The sequence below is a fragment of the Coloeus monedula genome, assembly GCF_965178545.1.
Source record: "Coloeus monedula genome assembly, chromosome: 8".
Taxonomy (NCBI): Eukaryota; Metazoa; Chordata; class Aves; order Passeriformes; family Corvidae; genus Coloeus; species Coloeus monedula.
Window position 1 is genome coordinate 24,997,096 of NC_138788.1, and position 27,109 is coordinate 25,024,204.

At 59.9% G+C, this 27,109-nt stretch overlaps 1 protein-coding gene across 2 annotated transcripts; it reads left to right on the forward strand.

Moving 5' to 3' along the window:
- The first annotated feature begins 277 nt into the window (after positions 1 to 277).
- On the forward strand, positions 278 to 26,252 carry LDB1 (LIM domain binding 1). Of its 2 annotated transcripts, none has more exons than XM_082286321.1 (11): positions 278 to 499; positions 20,055 to 20,157; positions 20,746 to 20,790; positions 20,999 to 21,074; positions 21,292 to 21,394; positions 21,598 to 21,770; positions 22,009 to 22,131; positions 22,305 to 22,388; positions 22,692 to 22,815; positions 23,258 to 23,406; positions 23,769 to 26,252. In XM_082286321.1, the coding sequence occupies exons 1-11, from the start codon at positions 475 to 477 to the stop codon at positions 23,997 to 23,999; spliced, it is 1,236 nt and encodes a 411-aa protein (XP_082142447.1). In that variant the 5' UTR covers positions 278 to 474; the 3' UTR covers positions 24,000 to 26,252. The 2 variants fall into 2 exon arrangements, with proteins under 2 accessions (XP_082142447.1, XP_082142448.1); XM_082286322.1 differs by having other exon boundaries at positions 23,258 to 23,400.
- The last annotated feature ends 857 nt before the right edge of the window (positions 26,253 to 27,109 follow it).

The following is a 27,109-nucleotide window of genomic DNA, read 5'->3' on the forward strand; positions in this document are numbered from 1 at the left end:
GGTACCCCTTCCCCTTCGCTTCATTTTCTCCCTCACGGATCCTCCTCCCCCCCACCAGAATCCCCCCACCCCTCACGGTGACTGCGGGGGGGGGGCCGCGTGCGCGCGTGCGGCGGCGGCGACGAGCCGGGGGGAGGGGGGGGCGCGCACGCACGCAACACGCACGCGCTCGCGGCGGGGGGGAAACGGGACGCCCCGCGCACGCGCAGAGGCACCCCCACCCGCCCGCCGCCGGCGCAGCCGCCCCCGCTCCCGCTCCACCGCCGCGGCCCCCGCCCCGACCGCCCCCGCCGCTGCTGCTCCTGCTGCCGTTGCCGCCGCTGCTCCGCCGGTTCGCGGCGCGCCCGCCTGCCCGCCTCTGGCCGCGGCGCTACCCGCCGCCCGCCGCGCCGGAGCCCGCGGCGCGCCGCCCATGCGAGACCCCCGCGGCCCGGGCAGCGCGCAGCGACCCCCGGCCGGGCCAGGCATGTGAAGATGTCAGTGGGCTGTGCATGCCCTGGTGAGTGGCGCGGCGGCGGGGCGCGGGGCGGGGGCTGCCCCTGGGGCTGGGGTCCCCGCGGCATCGGGGCTGGGTGGGGAGCTGGGGGCCACTTACGGGGTGGGAGGCCCAGTGGTGTCAGGGTCTGACTGTGGGGCTGCGGTCCCATGGTGTTGGTGTTGGGGTCTGGCTGTGGGGCTGGGATCCCCACTGCATTGGTGCTGCTGTCCTGCTTTGGGGCTGGGATCTCCGGCTACGGGAGATCCATGGGGTCTCCATGGCATTGGTTTTGGAGTCTCCATGGCATTGGTGCTTGGTGTCTCCGTGGCATTAATGCTAGGGTCTCTATGGTGCTGGTGCTGGAGTCCAGCTGTGGGGCTGGGATCTCCATGGTATTGGTCCCTGGGTCTGCATGACATAGGTGCTGGGGTCTCCGTGGTATTGGTGCTGGGGTCTCCGTGGTATTGGTACTGGGGTCTCCGTGGTATTGGTGCTGGTGTTTGGTTATGGGGCTGGGTTCCTGGGGCAAGGCTGCTGGGAACCGACTACAACAGAGGGCTTTCAGTGTAGGTGCTGAGGTTTGGCCATGGTGCTGGTGCTGGGGACAAGCTATGGGAGTCAGCAAGGTGTGGGGACTGGAGTCCTAGTCACTATGGTGTGGCTGTTGGGTCCAGCCATGGGGATGGGGTCCCTATGGTATGGAGCTGTTGGAATCCAGATGAATGGCTGGAGTCCCTAGAGCATGGATGGGTCTGACTGTGGGATTGGAACCCCATGGTGTGGGTGCTGGGGTCTGGTTGTGAGGCAAGGACTCCATGGAATGGGTGCTGGACTTCTTATGGCATGGATGCTGAGATATGTTGTGCTAAGAGATCGGGGACCCAAGACCACATGGATGCTGGTACCAGCCTGGAACTGGGACCCCACAGGCAGGGTGCTGCAGGGGCATTGGGCAGGCATGCAGGTGGCACTGTGAAGAGTGACCCTGAAGCACCCCTGGGGCCAGGGCAGTAGGTCTGTGGGGTGCCATAGCTCTGCACGTGGGTGTGAGGCACAGTGTCCCTGGAGAGGCTTGGCAATGCTGTTGGTGGACATGGGTGCTGCATGGCCCCCCCACCATGGCCATTGTGGGGTGTCTGCTGGAAAGCTTCTTCCTGATTCTGGAGCCTGTGGGCTAGCAAGACCGCTGGACTACATCGGAGGTGTGATGAGTTGGTGAGGTCTCAGCACCTGGGAGGGTGCTGCCACAGGGATACTCATCTGGATTCCTGGGCTTGGGGGCAAGTTTGGGGCAAGTTTGGGGCAGCTGGCCTGGCTGTGTTGCCTGCTGCTGGGTGCAGAACGTTGCTGTGCCAGGAACAAGGCAGGGCAGGGGTCTCAGAGGGCTGCTGGAACCTTGTCCAGCACCAGGTCCCCGTGGCGCTGGGCAGCAGATGGGGGAGCCAAGTTTGGGGGGCCCTGGGGAGGGGGTTTTGCCATTCCCCTGGGCATCTGGCACGTGAGGTCCTTGTGGGGGGACAAGCGGAGATGCTCCTCAACCCAGCTCCTTTGGCAGCATCCCTGTGGTCCCAAGAGAGCCTCCTGCCAGGCCAGAACCCCCGTGCTGGGGGGCTGCTGGAGGCAGTGGGGCGCTGTGACAGCACACGGTCCCTGTGCCTCCCCCGGAGCCGCCTCTGCCGAGGGGTTTGCAGCTGGATAACCGGGGTGGGGAAGGGGTGCCCCTGCACGGCGGCCCCCCGCCCCTGCGCTGCCTGCGCCTCGCCGCCGTGTTTCTATGAAGGCAAGCGGCCCCTTCCCCCATCCTCCTCCTCCTCCTCCTCCATCTCCCACTGGAAGCTGCCAGAGCGCTGCTTCCTCAAGCAGAAAGTCACGTGAACCTCCCTGCGAGCCAGGCCGAGCAACCACAGCACCCGCCCCGCAGGCACCCCGCACCGGGGGCACGACACCCCTCCCGACACCCCCAGCCTTGGCGGGGGTCCCGCCTCGGCGGGGCGAAGGCCGAGTGACGGCCAATGGTGGGGCCCCGCCGTATTCCCCAGGAGCTGGCCCCATGCCACTGGGAATGTCATCGGCATGTTGGTGGGTGCAAAGAGGGGGGTCCTCCCTCGGTGCGGTGACGGGGAGCCGTGGGGTCACCCCTCACCTGGGAGTATCCCTGTGGATGGCTTCATGTATTGCGTCCTCTCTCCCCACGCTGCCCCTGCCCGCTGCCCCAGGGCAGGGAGGACACGCGGGTGCCGTGCAATGTGCGTGTCCCCCCCCGCCTCTTCCCCCGCTCCCCCGCCGGGGCTGGGTGGCACATCCAGAGCCTGCGCCCCCCTCCCCCTTCCCCTCCCCGGACTGTTTATCGGAATATAGAAAAAACAAGCTCTGCCGCTGGCCTCCCGCCAGCCAGAAACATTTAATGAGCCGCTCTGCCCAGGCTGCTCTTCAGGGCTGCATTAACTTGGAGGAGTTTCCTGCTTGGGAGCTGCTGCCGGGGGGGTTTTGGCTGCCCCCCTTCCAAGTTGTGCCCTCCCAGAGGGATGATGTACTCCTTGCCGTCCCTGGGGTTGCATCCTGCCCCACTGCAGCTCCTCTCGCACCCCTCCAGAGATGTTTCCTTGCTCCTTTCTTCCCCTCTGCAAGAGCTTTGGAGCAGAGAGGCTGCTCAGCTGGGAACCTGGCGCATTCTCATGCCCGAGGATGGTGGGGAGCTGCTGGGGCCAGTGGAGGGCTGAGGGGGGCTTTGCCCCCCACCTCAGATGTGGAGAGGTGAGCAGCAGGAGCATAATGGGCTCAGAGTGGAGGTGGCAGAGGCTGGGGCAGCAGCTGCCCGATGCTGGTGCCAGTGGTGCTGTGCCCAGGGCTGCTCCAAGCTGGGCCGGCAGACAGGTCTTGGCATCCAGACACCAGCGGGGCCCTGACCCCTGGGGGCACCTTTCACTCTCCCAGCATGCTCTGCACTTTCTTTCTTAATTATTTTTATTATTATCATTATTTTTCCCCCTGTGGTGATGGTGTCAGTGCAGAGGGGGAGGAGGGGAGCAAAGCGGAGTGGAGCTGTTCTTCCTCCCTGCAGGGCTGGCTCCAGCTTCATGGCAGGGAAGGAACTTTCCCAAGGTCAGCACCTTCACTGGGACACCTTGCAGAGAACCAGCCTGTGCACCCCTCTGGCAGGAGGGAGAGCTTCCCAAGCCACATGCTTCAGGTCCCGGGATGGACGTGCCCAGCCAGGGCACGGCCCATTGCCGTATCCCTCCCTTCTGCCGAGCTGGCGCCGTGCATCCCCCACCGTCACGAGGCCGAGCTGTGCCACATGCCTTCTGCGACAGATGCGCTGGGAGAAGGATGGCGGCGAGCAGGCTGAGTGCCGTGGCGGGGGGGCCAGGCAGCCCCGACCTGTGTGGGCTCTGGCTGCCAAACAGCCCTGGGGGTGCCCAGCACCTTGAGGTGCCCCTGGGCCTGTTGGGGAGGGGGGGAGCAGTAGGGGTCCCCAGGCCTCATCATGCACATCCATATGCTCTAATTCAGGCTTTGTTCATGTTACCAGTGATGTTTGGAGGAAACATTTTACTTGCCCTGTTCCCCTCAGCAGCAAAGTGCCCAGCCAGTAGAGACCATGTGTGCTGTGTTGCCTGCCCACTTCTGGCACACTCTGGCAAGGTCAGGATGGGTTTGTGGCTGTCTGGTGCTCAGCGAGGGTATTCCTCAGGGGTCCTGTTGTTGGTGTGAGGCACCATCACAGCGCTCCTTGGGGCCGGTGCAAGCTCACCCAGGATTTGCCTTGAGAATCCTGGATGGGTTAGTGCTGCACCAGTGCCAGCGGGTTCAGCGCTGTGTATTTGCGCTGGGCCCCAAGTTTATTCCAGGAATGTTGTTACCTGCTCAACACAAGCTGCTCCCTGGGGAGTGAAGGGATGCCCCTGCAGGATGGGACCTCTGGGGCAGGGAGGTGCCCTTGCCACCCGGGAGGGCTTGTGGCCAGGAATGCATTGGCCAGGTGGCTGTATGCCCCCAGGCAGGGCAGGAGCCGAAGCAGCTTGAGTGTCCCCTGCCCATCCCTTTTGTGTCAGATCACTCAATTTCATGCCACCCTCTCCTCCCCCACTCTGCTCTGGGACTCTGCCGCCATATCCATGTTGCTAGAACACACGAGACATGGGTCTGCATGGTGTGCCAGGAGCATGCTGGGACACTTGGGAGCATGGTGCCCATCTGCAACAGCTGTCGGTGTGTCCTGGGGCATGAGCTGCGCTGCTGGTGAGAGCCCCCAGCTCTGCAAGGTGACACTGAGCCCTGGGGCTGCCGTTGTGCACTGGGCCTGGGGAGCTGTGGGTGTGGGGACAGCTCCCGGGTGGTGGGGTGCTGGCAGGATGGGGCTGGGTGACCGTTATCAGCTGCCCGCAGGCTGCGGCTGTGGTTTCCTGCCGGTGCCGGTGGGAGGGTGCTGGGGAGCAGGCAGGGCTGCCAGGGGACTGCTGGGCCCCAACTGGAGTGGGGATAGTGGCAGCAGTGTGCCCCTCTCGCAGGATCTCTGCTGAGCAGGGTTGGGGTGGCTGCAGTAGGGGTGATGCTGGCAGGGTTTTGGGAAGTTCACTGGGCATGCTCCTGGGGGTGCGGGAGAGTGGGCTGTGCATCAGTGTTGGGTGTCCCGTTTGAGTAGGGCTGCTGGTGGGGCTCAGGGGCCCCCAAAGCTCTCAGACCGGCCTCCCACTGCAGCTCACCCCCTTTTCTCCCAGGCAGGTCGTGGATCAGGATGAACGTTAAACCCAGGGCGTAATCTCCCCTGTGGCAGGTGCTGGCCCCTGTCCAGCCCTGACCCGCCCTGCCCAGGGGCGACCGATAACACCCTGCCTGCACCCCTCTGCTGCCACTTCCTTGGGGGGGCCCTGTGGGATGTAGCTCCTGCCCCCCTTTTGCGAGGTCTCTCTCTGCCCCAGCTTTGTGGAACCCACAGTCAGGTAGCAGAGGTTACCCTGCACCAAGGTGACGGTTCCTATGCTCCAGGATGGCCCCGTGGTGAGAGGGTGGCAGACGGGGGGTGGGAGAGTCCATGTTTTCTGCAGGAGCAGCAGCCTCAGCCCCTCTACGACATACCAAGGGGCAGGTGTTGTGTATTGAGCCAGGTTTCTGCAGCACAGCCCAGGTGGCTGGATACAGTGCTTGCAGCCCAAGCCAGGCTGGGATGTTGGTGGTGTTGGGATCCTGGACCGTTCTGCCGCAGCCACTTGCGCCAACCTCTGCTCTGCTACATGCGTCCTCCTTCAATGAGGGTCTTGTGCACCCTGGGGGTCTCCCTTCCAGGGCAGAGGTTGCTCCTGCCTGCTGTGAGAAACTGCAGGGTGGTGGGTGCCAGCTTTTGCCCACTCCAGCTCCTGCCTCCCCACTGGGAGCCCATGGCAGCTCATGGCATCGCAGGCACGCAGCTCTGCTGGGCATGAGGCAGGTCCAGGCACCCCGACCGGCCTGCTCCAACTGGCCTGGGGTTAGCCCGGGGCAGCTGCAGGCAGGGGCAGGCAGGAGCACGGCAGCAGGAGCTCTCTCCCTGCCAAGGATGGCAGCGCAGAGCCGCTGGAGGAGCCTGATGTGGTGCAGCAGTGCATGGAGTTGGGAATGGGGGTGCTGCCTGGGCATGGGGAGTGCCAGGCTGCCAAAAGTCCTTGCGGAGGGGCATTTCCCTGCTGAGGCTGGGGAGATGTCGTTTTGCTCCTCCCATCTTGGTGCCCCTGCCAAATCCTTTGGGCAGCCACGGCATGTCGAGTCGCCCTGCCTGCTGCCAGCGCGTGCGCAGCAGGAGGCTTGGACAGTGGCAGGGCTGCCCCCCAGAACCCCAGGCTGCTCCCGAGTGGAGTAGATGGGGCTCCATGTCAATCCCTACAGGAACTGTACCTGGAACTGTGGGAGCTGCTGTCACCATCCCACCGTGGCTGTGTCCCTGCTTGGCCTAGCTGGTGGGGAGGAGGCAGCCGCTAACAGGAAGGACACGCATGTTAGCAACGAAAACACGGCAGTGAGAGGAAGCAGAAGCAATGCATTATTGATGGAGCTATTTGATGCTGCTATATTCGGAGAGCTGCTCCGGAGTGTTCGGCAGCACCGGGGGGGGGGTGGCAGGGGGTGGGCTCAGCTGCTGGAGAGTTACCTGCTTCAAGTCAACCACATATAGCCATGGCCCTGTAACATGTCCCTTGCCTTCTCCCAGGGGAGCTTCCAGCGTGGGAGGGCACAGTGACATGTGGGTACCAGGAGGGATGGCAGCCACAGTGGGTGGCAGCTCCTGACTATGTAAATCTCTTATGGATGCCAAGGGTCCTCTGTAGCTTGGGAGACAGAGTGGAGGGAATGGAGGGGGAACAGTGGGCCAGGGAGCAGGGTGCTCTCCTACTGGGGCTGAGTTCCTGGAGTTGCAGGGCTGGGTGTGGGTGTTGAGGATTCTGCTTTGGCTTCCCTTTGAAGCAGCAATGCCTGTCCCTTGGAGGGTAGATGGTTTTCTTGGAGGACAGAGGGCAGGCGCAGGATGCTGGGGCTGTGCAGCCATGCTGCGTGTCACCCCCTCCCTGCCGTGGGTTCTCAGGCCAGGAAAGGGGCTGTAAAACGAACCATTCTTGTAACATGAGAGAATCCACCTGGAGGCTCTGGAGGAGCCTTAAAACCCTGCAGCTCTGGCAGGCTGGCCCCAGGCTTCTGCAGAGGAATTGGGGCTCACTGCTGTGGGTGGCCATGCTGGGGCTAAGCTCTTGCAGGACGTGCATTGCGATATCTCAGAACAGCATAGGAACACTGTGGGGCATTTCTCTGGTGCTGGTGCCACAGGGAAACCCCTTTCTAGCAGGACATGCCAAAGCTTGCTTGCAAACTGCACCTTCCTCTAGGAGCCCGTGGGCAGCCTAGCGGTGATGAGATTGACCCCCCCTGCCAGAACAAGGTGTGATGTGAGGTGGACACCCCATATGAATCTCATGCACTCTAGGGTTCTGCCCCCCACTGTAACCTTTCTCCATCTCCTCTTGTTTTGGTGGAGATGGGCACCAATGCATGCACTTGGCTGCTGCTTGTCTGCTGCTCACATACTCAGATTGAGTTATCTGTCCCATGCAGGATGCTCAAGATGTGACCCTGTAACTTCCCACCCTGCCCTGACAGCTTTTCCCCAGCCCCTGGGCTTTATTTCTGCCTCTGAGTGTCTGGAAGTAGTTCTGGTTTTGAAGGGTTAATCCCAGGAGCCCCCAAGGATCTGCTGTCTGCCTGGCATGACTCACCATGTAGTTTCCAGCCTCCCCCAAGCCTCCTCTAGAGAGATGGAGCTGTGGCTTCTCCAGCCAAAAAAAGGGGCCCCTCCTGCCCCAGAACTCCCTTTTGATCTGGTCATGCATAGCTTTAGGAGGGAGAGAAGCCCCTCCTTGAGAAACAGGGAAACAAAGCATAGTTCTGTTTGAAAGGTGGTAGGATTCAGGGGGTTGACTGTTGTGTTCTGCAAAGGGGGGGCTCCAGGATGCACGCTGTGCTGCACTGCTGCAGGCTGGATCTGCATGCGTGCGATGGTGCCCAGGTCTGGCTGCTATTTGGACAAGTCCATGAGGTTTGGAAGTGCCAGGCCAGTCTGTCTCCTGGTGCAGGCTGTGCTGTTTGCAGAGCTAGCAGATTTTTATTATTATTTTTTATGTAAGCGCGTGTCCGTGTCCCTGCTCTACGCCTGCGCTTGCCGGGGCCCCGGCCGGCTGTCAGCGTGAGCATGCCCTGCCTCCTGCCCTGCTCGCCAGGGATCCCTCACGCACACTCTGTGGGCACACCAAGCCATGGCCACAGGGATCAGAGAGAACTGGGCATCCCCTGGCTACCATGATCCCCACTGGGCTCTTCCCATCCGTTCGTCTGGGATGTATCCCTGTGCTCACTCCTGCTCCCGAGCTGCTGCCAGTTCCCTGGGCTGAGACCTGCACCGGGTGTTGGATCAGGGCTGGACTTTGGGGAGACCAGGCAGGCATGGGGCCATTGCTAGGGCGAGAGCGGACGCTGCGATCTGGGGGATGCAATGCCCTACCACAAAAACAGGGTAGCCCTCTGCTCCCCTCACAGTGAGGGCGCGAGCACATCGTGAGGAAGGGGCCCCCCCACACCGTCGCTGCCACACACACTTCCCAGCTGCATCCCAGCCCTTCTGCTCTCCATCCAGCATCTATTTAATTATTAACTCGGCTATAACCATAAACAGCTGGGGCTGCTGCAGCCACGTGGACCAGTCCAGCGCTGTCGTCAGAGCTGAGCAAGGACACGTGAGCAGTCCCGGAGGGCTGCTGAGCCCCGGGATAAATTGCTCCAGGCATGCTTGCTGTGGATGCACTGGGCCAGGCCATGGGGCTTAGGGATCAATGGGGGCTGCTCTCTGATCCCCCTGGCCGTGGCACTGGTGCCACGAGTCTCTAGTACAGGGACAGAATGCCCTTTTTTTCACTGTTTTGCAGTAGCAGCATGGTGTTGGGTGGTTGTGCCTCGTGCATCTTTGAGCCTCGGAGAGGTAATGGGGTGCAGGTAGACTGTGTTTAATGGCCTGTCTTGGTGAGGAGGGCTGTGCCATCCCGTAGCTGTCACCAGCATTGCAGCCAGCACTTTTTTTGGCCTAATGACAGTGGGGGTCAGCATGCTGCAGCCCCATCTCACCCACTGCCACAAGATTTGGGCTGGCAGGAGGACAGGCAGTAAAGGGGCAGCATTCTGGGGCACTCACAGCATCCCTGTGCCCAGTTATCAAGGCACTGACAGCATGGGTACCTCCTGTTGCATGTGCTTTTCACAGAGTAGGGTGTCACAGAGGTTTTTAGGTTTACAGTGAGTTTTTCTTTCTGTCAGTCTGGAGTTTACGAAGACTTTTGCTATATTTAGCCAAGTGCCTATGGAAGGTGATACTGCAGGGTAGCCTTCAAGAGGAAGGGGAAATCACGATGGTGTGATGTGGACCAGGATGGGGTTGGAGCCTCACTCAGCTGATGAGTGTGGGGGACAGGAGTGAGGGGATGCTGCCTATCCCTCTTCAGTGCTGGTCCTAGACAGCAACATGGCTGGGGAGCAGGGTGCTGCCCCCAGTCCTCAGGTGCAGGGCTTTGGGGGTGCACAAGCACAGAGGGGAGGACACCCCCAAAACCTCATGGATGAGGTTTTGCACCCGCCATGTCTGCTCTGTTGGCCGCGTGGGGAGTGTGCTTGGCAGGACCCAACTGGTTGTACCTGCATTACCCCAAGGCCTGGGGAGGGGATGAGGTGCAGGCCTGGCCCTGCAAGCAGGGGGATGTGGGAGGGTGTGCGTGCCCCAGGCATGGGTGCACACCCAGCCAGGGCTGTGCCGGGAGGCATTTGGGAAGGTGTGCAAGTGCTGGGTGAACACCAGCCCATGTGTGTAGGACGAGATGTACCAGCACGTGTGTGCGTGTGCGTGTGTGCTGAGCCTCTGAGCCTGCTCTTACTGCCCGGAGCTAGGGGCTGTTGGGGCTTGGGGGGGTGTACCCAGGCTGGGCTCTGAAGTCCTGGCTCATGTCCCTGCTGCCCATGGGCTTGCCGGCAGGGCTGGCAGCAGAGGTCTGTCCCAATCTGACTTGCCAGGGCAGGAGCAGGAGCTGCAAGGGACAGATGTGAGACAGAAGGGGAATGGGAAAAATGGGATTTTTTTAATAACGGAAATTTTCATAATGGAAATTTTTGTAAAATCTCCTAACTGGAAGAGGTTGCAGTTTTATCAAGGAAAGGAAAGACCCTGGGCTCTCCTTTCCTGGGATGGCAGTTGCTGACTGGCACATTTTATTTTTCATCCCCCCTCCCAAACAAGCCGGTTATATTTTTTTCTCGTGTGAAACTGGGGGAAAGGGAAACAAGTTTCAGAAAGGAAAAAAAAAAAAAAAAATCCTGAAAAAACTTCAGACACCCCGAAACCCAGCTAGGGAAAAGGTCTATTTTTATTGAAACTTTCGCAGTAGGGAACGAATCCTCGCCCCGACTGGTGCCGAGCTCCTCAGCGGGACGCGGCTCCCGCATCCCCATCCCGGGGAGTGCCTGTACCGGCGCCGGGCGGGGGGGGGAACAGCTCTCCGGGGACCCCCTTTCGGGCGTCACCCCTGGCCCGTGGGGCCCCGGGCGGCGCGGGGCGGGGGAGCCGGTGCGGGGGGAGCGGGCCCCGCTGCCGCCGCCGCCGCAGCCATTGTGGTCCCGGCCGCGGCGCAGACAAAGGAAGCGCCCCCGCCCCGCCCCGCGCCCCGCCCGCCCCGCCCCGCGGCGGCCCCGCGCCGCCCGCCCGCCGCCGCCGCGCCGCCGCCGGACCCCCGCCCGCCGCCGCGCCGTGAGTCACCCCGCCCCCCCGCGCCCCCTTCCCCCCCGCGGAAGTTTCCCGGTCCCCCCCGCCCCGGTGGCGGCCCCGCTCGAACGGCGGAGGTGAGGGCCGGGGTCCCGCCTGCGCCGCCCCCGCGTCTGCGAAGTTGTGCGCGGCCGCACCGCGCCGCCGCTCCCCACCGGGGCCCCGTACGGCCCGGGGTCGCCGCGGCAGCCCCCTGCCCGCCCTCTGCTCCCCCCGTCCGGCTCTCCCTGTCCCCAGCTCCCCTCTCCTTCCTCGGCTCCCCTCTCCATCTTTACCCAGTTCTCCTGTCCCTCATCCCTCCCCAGCTGCTCTGTGCATCCTTGGCCCCTCAGCTCGTTCCCTCTCCACCAGCTCCCCTGTCTGTCCTCCCCCTCCCTGCCTGTGGTTCCCCCCTCTCCCCTGGCTCCCCTTTCTATCCACCAGGTATTGGCTTTTGGAGCGGCACCCTCAGCCTGGTGGGGTGCTGCCAGCAGCCCCCATGCCCTGCTGTGCCCTGCTCCATCCCAGCCCGCAGCTCCCTTTGTTCTTCTCCGGGTTCCTTCCCCTGCCGAAGCCCCTTGACAGCTGCCCCACACCCTCCCGGTCCCCCTGCGTGTGCTGTCACGGGGTCTGCAGGGTCAGTGCCTGGCTCTAGGGGCTGCTCACCCACTGCGCCTCACTGTTTGCTGCAACTTCATCCTTGCTCACAGCTCAAAGGGTCCCACCAGCCTCCCACGGGTGCCTCAAAGGGAATAAAAGGTCCAAGGGATGCAAACGCATGAGGGCCATGCACCTTCTCTCAGAAGCTGCCTTGCCAGGTGTCCAGGCTCAGGGGGCCATGGGCACAGGGGGCTCATCCTCTCTGGCAGACAAAGCACCAGCTTGACCTGGGCCAGCCAGAACTGGGGACAAGGCTGAGGGTGAGCGCAGCATCCTCGGGAGTGGGGAAGACTAAGCAGCTCCAGTTTAGGAGTCAGCATGCATGCCATGGCTGTGGAGAGGTGTCTTAGCTGGGAGGGTGTTTTCTTGGAGCCCCTTTTGTGGATCATGCTGTAGTAGGCTGCCCTGATCTCAGGTGGCTGGCCTCCGGCAGTCCCTGCCAGCCCGCCCACTCGGGATGGGTGATAAGCACCCCAGGGCAGCGCTACTGGGGCTCCCTTGGCTTGGGCAGCCCCCAGTCCCATCTCTGCAGCCCTGGCTGGCAGAACCCAGGCACCGTGGCAGGAGCCTGCTGAGCAACTGCCAGCCGTGGCCAAAGCCAGTGCCGCAGCAGGAGCCAAAACCAGAGGTGTCAGCCACTCCCAGGGTGAGGTGTGAGCAAAGGGTTCCAAGGCTGTGGGGTCTAACAGACACTCACTTTCTGGGGGCACACAGTCTGCACTTAACGCCACACTGCAAACCCTCACCTGCTTTCTTCTCATCAGGAGGGTCTGAGCCTGCTTGAGTCTGGGCCAGGCAGGTGTGAGAACAAACACCCCTTCCCAGGGTCTTCCCAGTTGTTCTCCACATGCTTTCAATACGGTAGCATCTTGTCTGAGCAGTTTTGCAGTGACTCTAGTGCTGATCAGGTATCAGCTCTTACTGCTTCTGTTGCAAGTACAGGTAAATATCAGTGTCCTTGTTCCTTCTTTAAAGCCTTAGGTTTTGGAGTGTTCTCATTGTGGGGGAATTGTGGTTTTCACTGAAGTATAACTGAATGTGGCCTTTCCACTCCTGATGCTGTAGAAATTCCAGGTTTGTGATCTGGGCACCCTTTAAAGGCTGAGAAGTGCTGAGCAGAATGACACATAAGTTGTGTTGCTTCAAAGAGGAAAACTTGTGATCCAAGGGGGACAGGCTGGTGCTGGAAGGTTTGGTGACAGAAGGGATTTGCTGTCATTTGGTGGGGTCTTTTCCCCTCACCAGGAGCAGGTCACGATCCATGTAAAATAGGAAAAGGGCAGTGAAAAGCCACAGAAGTTCACTTCAAGCCAAGGTGCCCCAGGCTGGGGACCTGGAGCCTCTTTGAGCTTCTTTTCAGAGAGCAGTGATAGCTGGCAGCCGCGACCCTGAGCTTGCCCAGTCCCTCAGGATGTGGGAGCAGAGGGTGATGTGGACTGTCCAGCCCCAGGGCTCCTTCCCTCTGCCATGGCTGGCAGGGTGGTAGCAGTGCTTGTCCCAGAGTGGACTCTCTCAGCGTTCCATCTTTCATGTACTTGCAGCTCTACACTGGTGTGAGCTTGACATCTGCATTAATACGGACCTGAAATCCTGTGTGGTGGCAGAGCAGGATAGCTCGTCTGGCCCTCTCCCTTGGAAACCTCCTGTCCTCTGAGTGATCTGGGGACAGAGTGCTCCTGCTGTTGTTTGCTCTGTATGTGTGTGTGTCTGTGGGTTGTGACGCTTGCTGTAACAAGGTTTGCTGTCCCATGGGTTGCTGTTGTTTTGGGTGGAGTTGTAACCAGGGGTGCTGGGGTAAGAGGGTTTCCCTGTGGCTGAGTTCCTCATGCCTTCAGGAGCACCAGGCAGGTGTGCTTGACCATACCCTGTCCTTTCGCTTCCTGGGGTTTTGGTCCCATCCTGCACTGGTTGTCCAAAGGCCTGACACCAGTGGCAGGACGTGCTGCCAGCAAAGCAGTGCGACTCCAGCAAACACTGCATTTGCTCTGTCCCCAGTGCTGCCGTTAGCCTGCCTGTCCCTTGTTCAGCCTCTGTCACCTCTTAACTGAGTACGGAGGAGAGAGGAGTTCTGCCTGAGGGCAGAGGCTTGCCCTGGCAGCTCGAAGAAGCAATGGAGATGCTTTGTAGATTGCACTGAGGAGGTTCCCGCCACGCTCCCACTGTCCCTCCTCTCCGTGGGCATCTGTGAGTGGTCCAGACCTTGGGGCAGGCGCTGCACCCCAGCGTCATGGTTTGCCCCCGGGCTCATGCTGCCCCAGCGAGGCCAGCTGGATCCCCGCGGCGGGAATTATCCAGCTTTTTCCCCGTTCCGGAGCGGGCGTCTGGCCGGCTGCCAGGGCTGCGGGGCTCCACCTAGGAGGCAACATGGAGCAAGGCGGCCGGCGGCGGCGGGGCCGCGGTCTCCGGAGACTACGCGTCCCAGCGTGCAGCTCTCGGCGCCGTTGGCAGCGGCAGGGAGCGAGGGGAGCGTTGCATCCCGGGATCGCAAGCCTCCATGCGCCACGTGGGGGCTGACAGCCTCCTGCGCTCCGAGGCAGCGGCACCGCCGTCCTGCCGGCCTGGGGGATCACTGTGGATCCCCCTCTGTGAGTGGAGGGACAGACCTCAGCCTCTTGCCGCTACTTTCCTGCGCTGTGGCTCTCGGCTCCAGCTCTCCCGGGCAGATCTTGTCCCTGTGGAGGGCTGCCCTGAGCAACAACCCCACAATACCATGCAGAGCTGTGTAGTTTTTCTCCACCATGTGCGTGGCAGGCATGCAGCCGTGAGCAGGGATGTTGGCTTCGTGTTCCGCAGGGCATCGGCATGGTTAGCTATGACTGAATTTTTCTGTGTTGCCGCAGAGCCTAGCAAACCTTTGATGATGAAAATCCTAGTTTGTCAGGAGGCTTTTATTCTAGGTATGCTGACAGGGGGGTTTTTTCCAGCCCCGTGGTTCCCACACCACATTGTTCATTTGTTTGCCGGTGCTGCACCGATGCATGCTGCAGGAGGGATGTGACCCTGGTCACTGCAGGGTGGCAGGGCCCCAGGGTGAACGGGTCTGGGAGAGAGGAAAAGTGTCTGAAAATGTGAAAGGTGCATTCCTGAGGCTGAAACCGGCAGCATTTGATTATGGATTGTCTTTGAGACAGTGAACTGAAAGGAGTAATTAGGGACAGTGTGATATTTCCCTGAGAGTTGCAGGAAATGACTGCCTCGTGGTAAGTTGATAGTAGTGGAGCTGAAACTGGGTTATCTGTGGGATTGCATCTGGGGCTTGCAGCCTTGGACGTGATTCAATTTTCTGGCTGTTTTGCAATTGGCAGGGTGTGCTTTTCTCCCTTTTTCCCTCCTGGAGAATTCCCTGTCTACGTGTCTGAATCATCTGAGGAACAAAATGGGAAAGGGGGGACTCCTGCCATCCCTAGGTGCTGCAGGGCAGTGCCGTCCCCTGGGGCCCCCAGCTGAATGTCCACCTCTGCAGGATGCCTTCCTGGGAGACCCTGGACTCTGGCAGAGTTGGGGCTGTGGGACTATGTTGAGCCTTGACCTGCAAATCCACGTGCTGGCCAGGCTTGCCTCACCAGGTGCTTTTCAGATAGTACTGCTTTGCAGCCTACATCAAGATTGTCACTTTGTAATAATTAGCTGCAGGTACTTGTCCCTTCTCTGTCTGTCCCCCTAAATTTGTGACCCGATCTGCAGAGAAGAGCACCCTTGGGTTCAGATGCTTTGTGTGCTGCCGTGGGGGACTTTTGCACTAATATTGCAGGATGTGACCTGGAGCTGGGACACCATGCACAGCCACGTGGTGTGGTGTGGGCAGGGAGGCAACTTGTGGTCCAGATAAGCTCTGTGGGTGGCTTGGATGTGCAGCTTGGGAAAAGTGAGAGGGTAATCCCTGCGCGCAGCAGGGCAGGCCACGATGCGGGTTTTGCCTCCAGACAGGTCAGGGCCAGGTGATGTCCTGGCTGGGGTCAGCCTCTGGATGCCACTGAGTCCATGGCACATGGTCTCCTCCAAAAGTGGTATCTCCTCTTCCCTGGAGAGCCCAGCCTCCTGGGAGCTTCAGCTTCATCAGTTCTGCATTTTTAAAGCAAACGGGGTTTGTGCAAGTTGATATTGTCACTGATAACTTCTCAGGCCATGTCTTAGTGTGTTCCACCTGGGTTCCTGTGGGTTTAGTAGCAGCATTGGGGTTTGCAACTGGCCTTGCTCCATCCCCTCTATTCCAAAGAAAAGGAGAAAGAAGAGGTGAAGGCAGGCTTGTGGGGGCGGACCATGGACTGCTCCTTGTGCCTCTGCCTGTCCCAGTCACTCTGAATACTTCTCCGTGTTTGCCTCCCAGCCCTGCCAACTTCCTGTACACCAGGCACCATCACCAGGCAAAACCACGTGAATTATTTGAGACGCTGCCCTGCACCCAGCCCCAGATAGCACCCTCCTGCCAGCTATGCCAGCGGGACTGGCCTGGGAAGATGTATTTCTTGCCGCTATCAGGGCTCCCACACCCCATCGAGGCAGCCCTGTGAAACAATGCCGCTATTTACACTTTAAAGCCTCGTTAGGCAGCCAGGAAGCAGGCACGGAGCATGCCGGGAAGCACCGGCTGCCTTTAGCGAAGGCTGGCCTCTCTTCTTCCCAGACTGCTGGGAGGAGCAGGATGCTCCCCGGCTGAGCTGTAACCGTGTGGCCCCTTTCAAGCCCCACTTCTTCATTTGTTTTTATCGTTTATGTTTTTAGCCTCTGCCTTGCTGCTGAGCTTTGCCGCTTGCAGAGAGAGCGCACTGGCTACCCAGACAGGGATGGCTCCTCTCTCACAGGTGGGCACCAATTCCTGATAGCAGCCACAGGTATAGGAGGAGCAAGATGTCGCTGCTGCTTTGCCTTTGTCCTCAGCAGTTCTTTGCTCTTTGATGGTGAACTGAAGCGATGGGAGTTCAGGCAGGGGGTTTTCTCCCTGCTTTCCATGTCCCTTGCCCAGGAGGCAGCTCCACGGCTGGTGCTGGTCTCTGCTCACGGTACCCTGCTATCTCCTGGCTGTGTTGGCTCTGCAAGGTGTCCACCGTGCTTTTGGTGCCTTGGGAAATCTGATGTTCCCCAGTTCTGTGAGCTTGGATAGGATGTGAATCGTTCCTGCTCCAGAAAACCCACTGGGCAGTGCACCAGAAGAGCTTTCCCCATAGGCCTGATAGCTCGCAAGCAGGGACAGCAGAGGAGAATGCATGTGGAGGGTTGGGCAGTGCTGGGCTGTACATAAATCATGGGCAGAGCACCTGCCTTCCCTTCCCTGGGCACCCGCCCATCTGGAGCTGTTTACCTGCCCACACTTTTGTGGCAGGTCTGCGGACCTGGCCTCGGCAGAGGATGCTGAGCCACGGCATCCCTTCATGGGGTTCCCTTCTCCCCCACCTCCATGCTGAGGAGGAGCCACGGAGCTGCCCACCTGGCCATGAGTACTGCGCTGTTTGCCCAGACCTGCCTGGGCTGGTAGCTCACCAGCTGCAGTGTCAGCCTGATTTTTTCCCTTGCTGGCCATTTTTGTGTTGCTGGGCCAGCACCCGTGAGTGGCCACAGGAAGCATCTTCCGTTGGCTCAGGTTCCACAGGGGCATTGCATGCTCAGCCGCCAAGCAGCATCCCTGTTCGCACCGAGCCTGCCCAGATCCTCTGTGCTCAAAGCAGGAGGCAGAGCAGGAGCATGCGGAAACACCAGCTAGGGCCAAGCACTGGGCTTGACTTGGGAAGGACCACATCCTGCAGGTGTGTGTCACTGCACCTGGCTGGATAGGGCTTTCAGGCAGCTGGGGCAGTGTGGAGGAAAGAGGTGGTGATGGAGGGATCTCCCAGACCAGGCGGCATGACACTTTTGTGAGTAAAAGCTGGCGTTCCTGCTGCTGTGAAGTAACTGTGTTATTTCATGTAACTTGTGTAGTGTGTCTACAGTGAATGTAGAATTTGGACAGCTTGTATCAAGTCCTAAGGCTGTTGTTAGTGTTATTTCAAACCACTGATTCCAGTGACATATTTTACACTGCATTAAAAATAACACTTGGTCAGGATGCCAGTCTTGCTGAGGTCACGTAACAGGCTCTTCTCCACTCCTCTAGATCCTGACATAGGTCACTCAGCAGAGCTCCAAGTCCATATTAACCTGCTGGGAAAGGCCCAGCGTAGAAATGGAGGCTTGGGTAGGAGTGATGGCCTGGCTCATCTGCTGTCCCATCTCCAGCAGCAGGGAGCTGGGGAGGAGCATGAGAAGCACAATGGATGGAGAGTGATGTGTCTCCCTGGTCTCACCCACCCCAGGAGACCTTCCTGCACCCTGAGAAGCAAGATGGGAACTGAGGACCGCAAGAAGCCTTGGGCATTTAACCTTCCCATGTCTCATCCGTGAATAAAAACAAAGAATTGAAGGATGAGACCTGCTGGGTCCGATTTTTTCTCCCCCTAAGGACATGATGGCCAGAAACAAGCAGTGCTCCAGCCACTGCTGTCTCTGCTTAATGAATTGGTTTGTTTTCAACAGAAGCTTGGGAGTTTTGGGAAGTTTCCTATGCATTGAACATGCTTCAATGTCATGTTGTATAACAATAGAATGGAGGAAATAGAAAGGCTGTGTTTCTAGTACAGTTTGGGCTGAATTATCACTTCTGTTAGGCACAAGTTGATGTGGATAGAGCAGAAAGCATAAATTCCTCTGCAGCAGCATCTGACCAGCACTGAACTCCCTATTAAAAATGTTTTTATCTGTAAAAACAATCTGTAGGAGCAAGGGGCTGACATTGTTAGCAGCCATATGAAAAATTGTGCCATGTCCCACTTATCCTCACTGCAGACGGGCAGGAGTGGGAACAGCAAGCCACAGCTGAGTGGCTGGGCTGGCTCTAGCCCCACAGGACTGGTAGATCCTGGTGGATGCTGGAGAGAGGCTGGGTTCAGCTGCTGTGGGGAAACATGGTAAAAAGGCCCCAAGAAAATCAAGGAGTAAAACACATATTTCCCCTGTTGAAAATTGGATTTAATGCTGGGGAGGTGACCCTCTCTTATTTTTGACCAGCCCTTGCTCAGCAGTGTGTACAATCCCTGTGACTGCTGGCTTGGGGTCCCGGATGGCTTGGCAGGGGTTAAAGTCATGCCCTGGTCATTCACCTCTGTTGGCTAACAAGCTCCTTATTGCAAGAAGCTGGACATCTTGGGTCCCTGTGCTGGTGGCACCGCTTTCCTTCACCCTGGTGCCTTTTGCTCCCCTCCTGTATCCATCGTGGTCGAGCTGCTGCTCCGATCCTGTCCCTGCACCCTTCCACGCAGCCTGGCCGTGGAGCGGAACCCAGCCGGTGTGTCTGGCGTCTCCGGGATGCTTCCCTCCGCTGCTGGGTTTGCTTTCTGCAGTAGCGGGTGGCAATCCTGGCAGTTTGTGGGCGTTGGGAAGTGCCCGTCCCAGGGCTGCGTGCGGGCGGGCAGCCGACGGGGATCCCGCCTTGGCCCCGGCTGCAGCGGCAGCCCGGCACGGCCGGCTCCGGGCCCCCGCCTGCGGCGGGACGGGGGGAGACGTGTCTGTGCGGCAGGGCCGGCTGAGCCGGTGGAGCCGGAGCTGCCTGGCAGCTCGCCCACCGCTGCGCCCCGTCCAGGTCAGCCCGTCTGCCCGCCTGCCTGCCGGGAGGGAGCCGCGTGCCTCGGCAGCATCCTGGCGCAGCGTGCCGGGTCCTGCCAGCCGCGGGGTGTGCCGGGGCTGCCGCGGGGCTCGGGAGGGGAGCTGGCAGTCGCCGCTCCCGGGAACCTGCCCTTGTGGTGGGAATGGGCTGGTGAGTGTGGCAGCCCCTGGCTGCCCCTAAGGAGCCTGGATGGGGCTGGCTATGCCTGGCATCCCTAATGCCTGCTGTTGGCAGGTCTGGGGGTCCCCAGGTTGCTTTCAGGATGTGGGTTGGTTTCACCCATCGTGTGCTCCGTTGCAGACCCCATCACACCCCATGTCCTCTATGGGCTCCTTGGTGCTGTGGTGGGCAGTGAGGCTTTGGGGTGGTTTGATCACAGCTGGGGGCTGGCATGTGGCATCTCTCTGTCCGCCTGGATCTGGGTGGCCACTGGCCTGCCTGAGCAGCAGATGGTGGCTGCCTGGGGACCCGCCGTCCATCCCTCCGGGCGATTATTCACCCGTCACCATGACGATAGAAAGGTCAGCAAAAAGATCCTGTGTGATTCCCGGGTCAGTGGGATTAGGAGCAGTGCAGGAGGGAGGGCTAGAGCCCAGCCAGCCCCTCCTCAGGCTCACCAGCTGGACTGTCCCCCTTGGGCACATCCCCAGAGCCCAGCCAGCTGAGAACTGACAAACTTTGGGCATCAGTGAGAAACCCTTGGGATGGGGTTGGGCTTCACTGGCTGCTGATCCTGAGAGCTCAGCTCTGACCCTGTGAGTTCCATCCTGCACAGGGGAGGCCTGGAGCTGTGTGTGGGATGAAGGGAGTAGGCTGACATCAGGGGGGAAGCAGAGGAGGGATGGGGCTGTGCTGATGGAGGCTTGACTGGTCTTGCACCCTTCCACCTCCTACTCCTCCTCCTCCGTCTCGCAGCAGCAGCAGCAGGGCATCTCTCCTTGCAGAGTGCCCCCAACTGACCCATGTCCCCTCTCTCTCTCCAGGCTGTTCCTCTAAGTCATTCAAGCTGTACTCGCCAAAGGAGCCCCCGAACGGCAACGCCTTCCCCCCCTTCCACCCAGGCACCATGCTGGATCGAGATGTGGGGTGAGCTGGGGCCCAGGGAGGGATCTGCAATGTTGAGGATGCTCTGCAGTTTGCACCCCAGGGTCTCTGTGTTACACTTCTCAGCAGCAGAGACTGCAGTGCATGGAGTTCAGTTAGCACAAGAGCAAAGAGGGAATTGGAGCAGGCACAGGTGATAGTGGGTTGAGAAAGAGTGATGTTTGGAATGAAGGAAGCCCCCAGGTCCTGAGCTCTGTCAGGCCAAGCCCTCTGCTAGGCCAACCCCCTGGGATCACAGGGAGCACTCCCAGGGCCGAAACAGCCCCTTCTTCAATGTCTGTGCTGCCTGGCACCAGTCACTGCTGCAGAGGAGCTGGGTATGTCCTCAAGGAGCAGTTGGCTAGGTCCCAGGAGTGAAGCAGCCAGTGATGTGGGATCAGAGCCCAGTTTTGGGCTACAGGTCGCCCCATGGGGCTGTCAGATATTGGCAGCCAGGATACAGTCTGCACTGTGGGGAGGGTCTCACCTCCAGTGAGCCCGACTGCCTGCTGTAGCCAGGGAAGGAGGAGCTATGGTGAGCAGGGAGATCCCTGCTAGCACTGACCTGCCTGCATCTCTTTCCACTGCTAGACCTACTCCTATGTACCCACCGACGTACCTGGAGCCTGGAATTGGGTAAGCATGGGGGGGGCTGGTGTGGACCCTGCCTGGGGGGAGCTTGTGCCTGTGGTGGGGGTGCCTCAGCTGGCTGGCTGGGGCTTGTGGCAGGGTTGCTCAGACTGCCAGTCCTGGAGGGGCTGTATGTGTTCCCCCTGTGGGCTCAGGACCCCTCCACACCTGTGGCTGCCTTCCCCTCTGATGGCTTTCTGTGCTCTCTGGGCAGGAGACACACGCCGTACGGGAACCAGACTGACTACAGGATATTTGAGCTCAACAAGCGGCTGCAGAACTGGACAGAGGTAGGGAGCTGGGAGAGCGAGGGCAGTATTTTGGCAGTGAGGGCTCCCACCGCCTTCTCCCACATGTGGCTGTGGGACAGGGCTTATCCACCCCCATCTCCAAGTGCTCAGCTTGGAGCGCAGCCCTCCATGGGTTGAGCATGTGGCTGCTGTGCCTAGCAGCCTGCGTTTGTCTGTCTCTCCTCCCCGTAACTTAGCATCTCTCTGCCATCCCCAGGAATGTGACAATCTGTGGTGGGATGCTTTCACCACAGAGTTCTTTGAGGATGACGCCATGTTAACAATCACTTTCTGCTTGGAGGATGGACCAAAGAGATACAGTGAGTACCACCTTGAGCTCTCGTTCCTAAGGGCATTGCCCTGCAGCAGGAGACAGTTGTGTGCTCAGGAGGATGTGGGTAGGGTGTCAGAGCGCAGCTGCTTTCAGCCAGAAGGTATGGGGGCACCCTCTTCATGTACATCCCAAGGAACATCTGGATGAGCCAGGTTTACTGACCTTATTTTCCTGCTTCTCCTGTTGCAGCGATTGGCCGGACTCTGATTCCCCGTTACTTCCGCAGCATCTTTGAAGGGGGGGCCACAGAGCTCTACTACGTGCTCAAGCACCCCAAGGAGTCCTTCCACAACAACTTTGTCTCGCTGGACTGTGACCAGTGCACCATGGTGACCCAGCATGGCAAGCCCATGTTCACCCAGGTACTACGTGCACCTGCAGCTTCTGCTGCCCCTCCTGCCTTGGTTTTTTTTGCCCTCTTGGTGGCTACAGTCCCACAGGGCTGTGCATTTGGGGCTCTTGGGTATGGCTTCTGCTGAGTCTCCCAGGAGGCAGAGGCAAGCCACTATGGGAGTATTCCAGTGTGCAGCAGTGGGTTCCCAGGGGATCTGGGCTGGGGGAAGCTGGGGCAGCCTGTGCCTGACCCTTTGCCCTGCCCAGGTGTGTGTGGAGGGGCGGCTCTACCTGGAGTTCATGTTCGATGACATGATGAGGATAAAGACGTGGCATTTCAGCATCCGCCAGCATCGAGAACTCATTCCCCGCAGCATCCTTGCCATGCATGTGAGTACAGCTCCAGGAGCTTGCCTGGGTGCGAATGACACAGGGCTGCTGAGCTCCTCAGGCTGCTGTGCAGCTTGGCAGAACCTCAGCCCAGTCCCACATCACAGGCTGGGGCATGGGAGGGCTGTTCCCAGCCTGGATGCAGCTGAGCTGTCTGTCCCTGTCACTCCTAGGCACAGGATCCCCAGATGCTGGACCAGTTATCCAAGAACATCACACGCTGTGGGCTCTCAAACTCCACACTCAACTACCTCCGAGTAAGTGTGCGAGAAGAGGGGGGGTGCAGCTCTGCCATGTCTTGTGCTCTCAGCTGCCTGATGCCTGGCTGCCCTGGGGTGTGGGTAGGCTGCAAGGCTGGCTTTGCAAAAGCAACCTTACAGAGGGGCTGTTAGGGAGCAGTGGGGGCAGTGGGTCTACCAAATCCCACACGCTCACAGTGTGGCTTGGGTCAGTGCAGCACAGATGCCTGCCTGTAGGGGGTTAGGGTTAGGGTTATTGGGTCTCTCTTTTGCTGGGGCTCAGAGCATTGCAATCTAACCCAGAGTCTTTGCTCCCTGCAGCTCTGTGTAATCCTAGAACCAATGCAGGAGCTTATGTCACGGCACAAGACCTACAGCCTCAGTCCCCGGGACTGCCTCAAGACTTGCCTCTTCCAGAAGTGGCAGCGGATGGTTGCTCCGCCTGGTGAGTCTCACAGTGGCTGCTGTGCTGCCTGGGGGTCTCTGGGACTGCCTGGTCAGGCCCTGCCCTCAGTGCAGGCTTGTCCCAGCCCCAGAGCCGTTCTTGGCCTCGTTTTGTGAGGCTGGGGGTGGTGAACCAGGCATTTAGCTTCCTTCTATGCTGGTCTGCCTTCCCAGAGGGCCAGAGCAGGACTGCAGGCAGCCAGTACTCCCTGCCCGGAGGCTGCCAGCTGCTTGTGGAAAGCAAAGCAGGGATGGAAATTGTCATGCTGCCTCTCCTGTCCCCTGATCTGGGAGGACAGCAGAGCTGTGGAAGTGAGGAGGGTGGTGATGCTGCCTGGAGGGGGAATGTGGTCCTTGAAGAAATGGGGTTTGCATAACAGGGGCTGGGGGGCACCAGCTTCCTCTTGTTGGGGCTGATCATGTATGTCTCTTTCGTCCACCAGCGGAGCCAGCACGGCAGCAGCCCAGCAAGCGCCGGAAAAGGAAGATGTCGGGGGGCAGCACCATGAGCTCTGGTGGGGGAAACACCAACAACAGCAACAGCAAGAAGAAGAGCCCAGCCAGCACCTTTGCCCTGTCCAGTCAGGTACCTGTAAGCATCCCGTTTCCATTCTCTCTTCCTCCTCTGGGGTGGAGGGGAGGGTTCTCTGCTCCTGCCCCTGGGAGCTGCTAGGGGGAGACCCCCAGGGACTGCCTATCTGAGCCCCCGCAGCTCTTCCCATGTGATGGGGAAAAGAAGGAGGGGGTGTCCCAGCTGCCTTCTGTAAACCTCTTTGCTCTCCTGCAAGGGAGTGAGGATGTGTTTGCCCCACTCAGTGCCCAAGCTTGGGTTCTGCAGTGGAGATGAGGAAGTGGCCCTACAGCTGGGGAAAGGGGCTGAGCTGATGAGAGGGGGGTCTAGCGGCCCAGGCTCCCCCCACCTCGATTATGTTTCGGGACCGTCTCCCCTTTCAGGATGTGATGGTGGTAGGCGAGCCCACACTGATGGGGGGGGAGTTTGGGGACGAGGACGAGAGGCTCATCACCCGGCTGGAGAACACGCAGTTTGACGCCGCCAACGGCATCGACGACGAGGACAGCTTCAACAACTCGCCGGCGCTGGGGGCCAACAGCCCCTGGAACAGCAAACCGCCCTCCAGCCAGGAGAGCAAGTCAGAGAACCCCACGTCGCAGGCGTCGCAGTAACAGCCCCCCCGCCGCCCCGTGGACTCAGTCCCAACCAATCTACCTGTACATTTGCAACAGAGAGTGACTGGGAAGCGGCGAGGTACCGGGGGCGGATCAGCGCCACACGGATGATGGGGTGCATGGCCCGGGGTGCACACCAGGCAGGCAGCCCCCAGCCATCACCCCCGCCGCCTCCCCGCACCCCCACGCCTGCCTCCCCGATGGACCCCAGGGCAGGGGTGGGTTTCCAGGGCCGTAGCTTCATTATTCCCCCTTCTCTCTTCTTTCCTGCTTCTTGCCCAGAGAGCTTCTCATCCCCGCCCCAACACGCCCAACCCCTCCCTGCCGAGTGGGGGGAATTAGAGGGGAGGTGTTGGCAGTGGCTGGTGTGACCAGATGCCGTGTGTTGAGGTCTGGCACAGCCCAGAGACCCTCCTGCCTGGGTCCTGTGTCTGGTGTTTGCTGAGCAGCCACCTGCATTGGGGTTGTACATCTCTAGTCCAAGCTGGGGCTGGTTGGGGGGGGGCAGTGATGAAAAGCCTTCCCTGTGCCTCGGGCTCTGCCACGAAGCTGCCTGCAACCAAGGTCAGATCCTGCAGCGCTGGGATGGTGTTGAGGATATGGCCCCGTCTCATTTTCCCACTCTCCTGCACCCTCCCCTTCCCCTCGCTCCCCAGAGCGAGAGCGCAGCACGGCCATGGGGGCACTCTGTATATAGGAAGTGCGTGGTGGGGGGCGGGGGGCACGGAGGACCTGCAGCTCTGCCGGAGCAGCCGGTGCCCTTGTTCCCTGCCTGCAGCCCCTGTGTTTCCCTCCACCCTGCGTGAGTCTGCCTGGGGCCCCTTTGCAACCCCTGGCTCCTGGTACCTCCTACTTTTGTCTTTTTTTAAGAAAAAAAAAATAATATTATTAAATTGTAAGTTTAAAAAAAAGAAAAAAAAATGGGAAAAGACTCCCTCAGCCCCCTTGCCCATTCCCCCCTCTTGTCCTGAGCCCTCTCACCCTGTCCTGACTTTTGTACAGGCTTCTTCTCTTGGAAGTCTCGTTTTATATCCAGTTCGGAGAGCTTCAAACCAAGGAGAGACTTTGCAGACTTCCTTTCTAATCCCTCCAGAGGTCGGGAGGGGCCAGCCCCCCGCCTCCCTTCTCAATGTAAATCTTGTGTGCTGTTGTCCCTGCTCCCCCCCTCGGGTTCGTGTACCTCGTGCTTGTACATTTCCGCGCTGTAGACAGTGTGTACGATACTGTTCTTTCAATGTGTTATCACTAGAGCAGGTGCCTCCATTGATGTTAGGGGAAACGATGAGAAAAATAATAATTTTTGGGGGGTTTTTTTGGTTTTAAAAAAAAAAAAAAAAAGAGAAAAAAATAATCCCTTCCAAGGAGAAGATGGGAGGTGCCGGGGGAGGGTGTTTGTGCTAACTAACCAGTTCACCCCAGCAGCCTTGGAGTGGGGTTTTGGGGAAAGACGGGAGTCCGGGCTGCCTGTGGGAACCCCCTGGCATGCCCCGTGGTGGGGTTGCAGCAAGTGCTGCTGTGGGGGGGACTGCCCTAGTGGGGGTGTACGTGTGTGTAAGAGTGCGTGTGCGAGAGGTTTGTGTGTCTGTCTGTGTGTGTAAGGGAGCCTGGAGCAGGCGGAGTAGCCCTGAAGTTCGGGGGAGTGAGGGGTGCACTCCATTCTCCCTGTCAGACGCCCCCAGTTCCCTGCCAGGGATCCCACAGTCCGTGTCCCGCTGCCCCGTGGGGCTTGGGGCTGGCACGTGTCACTGAGGGAGCCACTGCCTGTGCGCGGGGGCTCTGGCTGATGCAGGGGTCCTGCTAGCACCCCATGTCTTGCCCACTCGTGGCTGAGACTGCAGGAGGCTGCTGAGATGGGGTGAGGGACACCCTGTGTTTCCTCTCCTGCTGTCCCTGTGGTTGGGCAGGGAGACAGAGCCTTGAGTCTGCCCTGGTCTGATCTCAAGCTGAAGATCCCTGGAGAGATGCCTGTGTTGGCTGCTGGGCCCCTCCGTGTGCAGGCCGGAGGTGGAGGGCTCGGCCCCTCAGACCCCCAGGCATGGGGGTCCCCACGGCCCCTTTGCAGGTGGGGGTGGGATCCCAGGGTGGGAGCCTGGTGTTGCAGGGAGGGGGGCTCTGCATTGCAATTAAGGTACGATTCTCCACACCGTGCCGCAGGGCTGCTGTGGAGGGTGCAGAGCCCTCACTGCCACGGGCACACTGTAATGCCTTTTCGTTTCTTCTTTTTTTTTTTTTTTTTTTTTTTCTTCCTTCCTCCCCTCCATAGTTTGTGCCATTTATGAGTCATGTATGGTACCAATAAAATGACTTTTCGGTTTGAAGCTGTCCTGATCACTTATGTCTGAGCATGGGACCAGGCTGATGCAGGCAAGGCAGAGGGGGCTCTCCTCATGTCCCTGGTGCCCTGGCAGGGGGTACGGGCACAGGGCTCACTGTGCTCTCAGGATGATGCCGGCTCGCTTCTGTCTGCTGGTTCCCAGGCACGCCACAGCTGGCTCCCTGCCATGCCATGGAAAGCAGAAATCTCAGCAAGGGTAAGGTACAGGGCTGCTGGGAAACTGCCCAGTCCCCAAGCCAGAGCAAACAAGCAGCTCGAGGCCTACCCGGACACCAAGGTGATGGGCACCTTCCCTGGGGAGCAGTGGGGGCAGTGCCATCCTGCCGTGGGAACAGGGCAGGAGCAGCTGAGCAGCATGGAGGTGTCCTGGGGAGGGCAAAGGAGGGACAGGGGACCAACAGAGGGCCAGCCTCCATGGGGTCTCCTTCCAGAAGCTGGGGTGCCCTGTGCCAGCATTGTTAGGGATATGGGGGAAGCCAGGCTCGTAAAGCAGGGCTGATGGCAGCAGAGGGTGAGGGCAGGATGGAGCTGTATCTTCAGAGTCAGGGCAGGGGTTGGGTTGACATCTGCAGTGAGGGATGTCACCAGGCTGTCCTTTCCCCTGACAGGGCCGAGGTCGGGGGGGCTGCAGGATACAGGTGCTGTGGTGGGAGCTTGTGGCTGATGGGTGAGGGCAGGGTGGCTGCAGTGAGCCCGTGGTGTGGCACCCAGAGCTGGGGCATCAACACCCTTGCTCCTGACATGCCCCGAGCTCTGGCAGGCTCTGGTGGGA